The sequence below is a fragment of the Asparagus officinalis genome, chromosome 7 (genome assembly GCF_001876935.1).
Source record: "Asparagus officinalis chromosome 7, Aspof.V1, whole genome shotgun sequence".
Classification (NCBI taxonomy): Eukaryota; Viridiplantae; Streptophyta; class Magnoliopsida; order Asparagales; family Asparagaceae; genus Asparagus; species Asparagus officinalis.
Window position 1 is genome coordinate 39732075 of NC_033800.1, and position 6945 is coordinate 39739019.

General features: G+C 37.5%; 1 protein-coding gene across 1 annotated transcript in view; it reads left to right on the top strand.

The window, feature by feature from the left end:
* The window catches only part of LOC109847228 (phytochrome B-like), an 11223-nt gene extending 4309 nt beyond the window's left edge, over positions 1–6914 (top strand). Inside the window, 2 exon segments of the mRNA XM_020416469.1 lie at positions 2818–3111; positions 6325–6914. Of these exon segments, the coding sequence (XP_020272058.1) occupies positions 2818–3111; positions 6325–6547 (517 nt within the window). The 3' untranslated portion in view covers positions 6548–6914.

Below are 6945 nucleotides of genomic sequence, written 5' to 3' on the forward strand. Positions count from 1 at the left end.
TACCAGGGGTGTGTTTTATTGAAGTGTTCATTCCTAGAAACCACCTTAAACTAGGATAATTATACGAAGCCTACCTTTGATTGTCAATTAATACATAAGCGATCTTTAAAGGGGTTTTTGCGTTGCAATCAACTCCCAGACCAACTTTTTAGTTAATTGTTTTTATTTTTCCATTTTGCTGTGATGGCTAGTTGACAAACAACAAGTGTATGAGATGACCCTCAATGGAAGTTAGGTGGGTGTAGATTGCAACACAAAATCCCTTTAATGGTGGTTTATGTATTAATTGACAATCAAAGATGGTTTCTGTATGATGATCCTATTTTAAAGATGGTTTCCTGAAAAACACCCTTTATTAAATAGAGTTTTATCAAGAAAAACACCCTTTATTGAATAGAGTTTTATCAAGAAAACACAGACAATATGCTCTCTCCTCACAAATATAAAAATCATACAAACAGCCCCTAAAGAAATGCATAGGTGCTGAACCTGGTGCCTTTGTCGTAGATAGGTCATTACTTGCCATTCATGATCCTCTGAGCTGGATGTGCACCTGTTACTAAGTCCAGTATTTCATCTGTTAATGCTCAAGCAGTTTACTTTTCTGTGAGGAAGATTCTTGTACCAGTCCTCATATTATGCTCAAGCAATCAAGTGAAAATGTCATCCTAAAATGGGCCATTTGTTGTGATACTTTTTGCTTTTTCCTCATTGTAGTCCTCTTTTAAAGTTAAAGCTGCTGAAGAATAGTCACTGACAATTTCAGCATCTTCACTGATAAATGATAAATACTAGTTATTTAACATATCTCCGAAGTTATATGTCGTCTTGTAGATTAGGTGATTTTCCTCTACCAACGTACATTATGCTAACTTGGCAGATTTTGTGTTGGATTATAAAGCAGTGCATATGCAGCATGGGTTAGTTTGATTCCATTTCTGCACAACAATCAATATTCTATGGTTACTGAGTTTATGGTACATTTCCTCTTTCTTCACTTTCTTTTTTGGATTTTCTAGGATCAAATTCCTTTTGGTTACTTAGGATTACACTTTATTTCGGATTCATATAAAAGAATCTTTACATTTGTTACTTTGAATCCATGTTAATATGTACATAACAGTGCCCGCATGCAGCAGATTGTGAAAAATGGAGAGCATATTTTTAAAAACACATCTGAGCATGCTCCATATGGTACGGCTTCACAATAGTAGTGTATGCTACTTTGCTTTGGATTAGTTAGTCGAGTCTCTAGACTTTGACAATGTTATAAATATCGGATATCGGGGAAATATCGGGTGGCCAAAATTCATATCGGTTTGCGGATATCGGGGAAATATCGGGTGGCCAAAATTCATATCGGGGAAAATATTAGGGATATGTGGTAAATATCGGAATGCCATAATAGATGTTTGCATATATAGTACAATGCACTAAAATGTAATCTCAACATCCTTAATGAAATCTAGCATACGAAATGTAAATAATATATGCTTAGGATCACTAATCAACCTTGTAAAACAATCTTAAGTACAAATCAATGTTGTAACATTTCCTTTGATTTTTTTGGGCCAAAATGTCAGTAGATATAACTGGAAAATCATGACATCATCTTGCCCAAAAATTGCCAAATGCAATATTTTGTTTTGCGACAAGCCATATAAAATGATATATCGACAAATATATCAACTGATATATCTACCATATTGGGGATATATCACCCAAAATAGCCAAAAAACGGTAAATGATATTTAGAGACCATATCGGCTGCGGCAAGCCTGTAAAAGGATATATCGGGTGATATATCGGGCCATGTCAGGGATATTTAAAACAATCACTTTGGCATGATAACCAGGTTGAGGAATGATCGTTGAAGTGACTTTGGAGTACTACATGACCATTGAATATTCATGAAACTGGAGAAATTTTTCTAGAATGTGGTTATATGAGTAAACAAGTTTTCTTCTTTTTGGATCCAACTCTCGGGTGATTAATAAGCGAACTTTTTGAAATGAGTGTGAAAATAAGATTATAGGGATGGATGAGTGCAAACAAATAGAGATAGGATCAGGTGTTAACTTGACAAGGTAACATCAAGAGAGTCCAATATTAGGCAGAATCCTAGGTTATTTGGACATGTCCAGTGTGTGTCAGTGACTTTGCTAGGACTAGGATCATATAAGAAAGCATGGAGTGCAGCAATAATATATGGTTGTCACTGATTTAACAGAGGATATGTTTGTGTAATAAAGCTCATAGAAGGAAAAGGAGTTATGGAAAGGGATCCAAAATTTTGGATGACCTTATTTGCTGCTGCTATCATTTTCTCGTTTATTTTCATGTTTTAGCATCTTGGAGCAGAAAAGATATTTACTAAATGAATTCAGCCTCATGCCACACGAATGACTTCAAATTCAATACAATAGGAATTTGGCCTGAATTAGGGAGCTTCCTTGGTTATTAGGGCACATCTATGGAGGTTAAGTGTAGATTAACTTCATCTCCTGTTATAAAATTATCATGTTACCTGGTACTTGTCTACCTTTATTGGATATTAGTTAGTCGAAAAAGAATAGAAATTCATATTGGTTCTCATAATGTTGTGAACTTTCGTTTTCCTTATTTCATTTATTTTTTGCTTATTTTAACTCCCTATATTGGTTATATTGTTCTTATACCTCTCTTATATCTCCAATGCAACCAATTTCTCTTTGCTCCATATTTTTACCACAACTGAAACATCCTACCGATAACTGATACATGATATATGCCTTTGTGATTTTTTAGCCTTGCCTAATTTCCTTCTTCTGGTAACAGCTCCTTGGTACTTGAAAAAAGTGATTTTCTGCTTGGTTGTGTTATAAATGCTGTTGTTAGCCAAGTGATGATTCAGTTGAGAGAAAGAGGTATACAGTTGATACGGGATATTCCTGAAGAAATCAAAGTGATTTATGTATGCGGTGATCAAGCCAGAATTCAACAGGTCTTGGCTGATTTTTTGCTGAACATTGTGAGATGTGCACCATCTCCTGAAGGCTGGGTGGAGATCCAAGTTAAGCTAACTCTGAAACAGAATTCTGATGGAACAGACCTGGTGCTTCTCCAATTCAGGTAAATAAGTGCTGTTTCTCATTTTATTGATTGAAGTCTTACCTGTTGTAACTGTAGAAATTGAAATCAAATTACAGTAATTTAGACGCCGATATATGGTGTCCCAGAATTTCTCCTTCTGTTTCCTATCCCTTGTAATGTATATTTCTATATGCTCTGACCCAAGTCGTCTTATTATTATGTTTGACTTCTAATATTATTGGACTTTAGTTTAGTGCTACCTGGATAATTGAAATTAGATCTTTAACCTATCAAACACAAACTTTTTCTTAGGATGTGTAATGACATTCCATGCTTTTTTTGTTCTTATGATATGATGTCATCATAAGTCCAGGGACCAGGACAAATATTTCATTGTTGTCAAGTCAATGTCTTTAGTTATCGGCAAGTATATTTTGAAGTAAACATTTGAAATTTAAATATCAAAATCAACAAAACAATCATTTGGGTGTCCAACATACCACGTGACATACTGAAGAAAATGGAGTGTACAGAATAATACAAACCTCAATGCTTTGGAACCATGTTCCTATGGGCAAATGCCTAGCACAAATTTTAACGTTCGAAGTTACGATTAATTTCCTTACCATAAAAAATTTAAGAAGTTGTTTAGTCTACATAAACAATAAGATAAACCATGCCATATGAATGTGCTCACTTTTACCGTCAACATTAATGTTATGGATTATCGATTGAATAATCCTACGACCGATGCGGATCTACCGTCACATGCTGGTCCCAACACACAGAAGCGCATGATCTTGGAGATCGAGTCGACGAAATTATACAAAAGCACAAAGCCACAACGCAACGAGGCAAAACAAATATTTACGAGGTTCAACCCAAATCTATGACCTATGTTCTCAGGTGGTGGAGGGATGATCACTGCAAAAAATAGACAAGTACAAGACTCAAAACTCTCTAATCCTCACACACTTTTCTCTCTATTTTCCTCTCACACAAACTTTTTTTTTCATACTCATCAAAAGCAACAATTCCTTAATATAAGATTGTTCTTTGACTTGCTTAGTAAATGCGTAATTTAATGCAGCTCTTCACTGTATCTTTTAACTCTACAAGTCAAATGAATTAAGACACAGTTACACCAATAAAGTCTACGTTGGCTTAATTCTAATTCTCGCCATGAAAGTACTCTTTGGTGCTTCTCTTTGCAAGACATCCTGGATGGGATGCACCGTGCTCTCGCCTGGAACGTCCCCTCACCATCAATAGTGGATGACATTGATGGCGTTCAACCATAACTCGAACTTACCCATTGGAACAACTTTCATCATTAAGTCAGCTGGATTTCTCTTGGTATTAACCTTCTCAAGAATGAACTCCCCCTCTGCAATCCAATCTCGGATTTTATGGTACCTTATCTCTATGTGTTTTGTTCTAGAACGACCCATCTGATCTCTTGCCAAATGAATGACATTTTGGCAATCATAGTGAATAGATACATCTTACTCCTTTACAGTGATCTCGCTAAGCCCTTCAACCACAGTGCCTCCTTCCCCGCTTCAACTGCTGCTATATACTTGGCTTCTGTTGTAGAAGGTGCCACTGTGCTTTGAAGTGTAGACTTCCAACAAACCGGGCTTCCTCCTTATGTCAACACTTGTGGTAATGGACCTCCTCTCGTCCAATCATTTGCATAGTCAGAATCTACAAATCTCCCTACCTGTTTGTGTATACCATCCATAGAGAAGATATTTGTGTATACCGTCCACAGAGAACATAATTCACCTCTTGATGGTTCCTCTCATGTAACTCATTACCCATTTAACGTCTTCAAGAGCAATACCACTTTGCAACAAATCTCGCCTTACATATCATCTTCTCTTGCTGACTAGAACCTTTTTTCTTGCGGTGGACCCACTTGCACCTGATACCTTAGTTTCACTAGCTCTCATGTTTGATTTTTCCAGGGAGACTCCATCTCTTTCTTCATGGCTATAATCTAGTTGATACGAGTCGCCGTGCGAGCACCTTTGATCGTGGAATTATCAAAGGTGGGTTTGAGAAGAAAACATCACTAGTCGCACTTCTTTGCATGCTCAAGAGCTTTTTTGAAACTTGATGGATTCCTTTCGGTTACAAGAGCAAAAGAAAGCAAATTTTCTTCAAATCCATATCTCACCGGAGCTTTAATCACCCTTTGGTCTCTATCAAATACAATGCTATATAAGGACAAAGTTATAAGGCATCTCTGTTCTAGTTGCCTTGTTTCTAGCTCTTGTAGGTTTAACTCCACCCGATGGCTCTGTGCACTCCATGTCTTATTGACTTGCATTTTCCAGTTCAGTTTCTCATTACAAGTGGTCAGGTCCACCTCAACTTTAGCTTCCTCTCCATCACCTTCTTTGCTTGTAGTGTTCTCCAAGACTTTAATCATGCGATCCTCATCAAAGACCATCCTTGCTTAGAAAGACCTTTATCGGATCACACAGCTTATAGCCTTTCAGCCCATGCAGGAACCCAATAAACACACTTCTTGGATTTTCTATCAAGCTTTGATTGCTTGCTCGCGTTTACAAGTGCATATGCAAGGCAACTTATGATTCTCAGCCTTAAGTAATATACCTTCTCCCCAAGCCACACCTCCTCAGGGATCATCAAGTCTATTTTTGTAGACGGTGCTAAATTGACCACATAACATTCCATGTTCGATTGCTTCTACCCAAAACTCCTTTGGTAGCTCTGAATTCAGAATCATGCTCCTTGCTTCTCTGAATTCAGAATCATGCTCCTTGCTTTCTCACAAAGAGTTCTATTCATCCGTTCTGCAACTCTATTTTGATCAGCTCTGTCCGGTGTTGTGTAATGTCCAGTTATGCCTTCAACTTTGCAGAACTACTTGAATTCGGTAAAGGTGTATTCACCTCCATAATCACTCAACCACTTCACAAATTTATTTATTTATTTATTGTAACTGTGTTTCAGGCCAAGTTATTTTATTTATTTATTTGTTTAGTTTTTTAACGGGTTCAGGCTAAGATGTTTGGGCTTATTTCTGTACCAAACTCCATGAACATTACCTTTTAAGGCAGTTGCGCCCGTGTCTTGTGTTTTTGTAAACACTTGAGGGTATTATCTTTCCATATTTGTTCAGTTTCGAGTAATCGTTCACCAGAAAGACTGTAAATGATTCATGGCTACAACTGCTTGCTATCTTGTTAAAAAATATGTTTGTGTACTTTGTTATGCCAGGATCATGTGCCCCGGAGAGGGACTGCCGCCAGAGTTGGTCCAAGATATGTTTAACAATTCTCGATGGATAACCCAAGAAGGCCTTGGCCTGAGCATATCTAGGAAAATAGTGAAGTTGATGAATGGGGAGGTCCAATACATTAGGGAGTCTGAGAGGTCTTACTTCCTCGTCTCCTTGGAGCTCCCTTCACTTCCTCGGAGGGGTGAAAGTAGAGGAAGCTAAAGCTACTCGTCCATACTAAAATGACTTTCCATGTTTCTAGAGCCATAGCATGACCAACGGGGCGCTTTGTTGAAGCTGGAGCCTAAAGCAGCAGGTGGATGACCTACCCAACAAAAGGGGTCTCGGAAGTAAAATAGCTTGAAATTTCCCATAAATTCAACTAATTCTCTCATTTGGATTCTCAGATGGCAAGTTAGCTAGCAACTGTGCGCCTTGGAGTGTTGTATAAGTTAATTGTTGTATATTAGTGTGCATTTGATTTCTTAGAGCTTGTACATGTTATTGCGGATTGAACTACCAATAGGTTTGCTGAGATCCAACTTGGTTACTTTGGTTGTCACAAAACATGTATTTGCCTGTGTTAACATTTCCAGAACTTATGGCTGCAGGCCACAGAT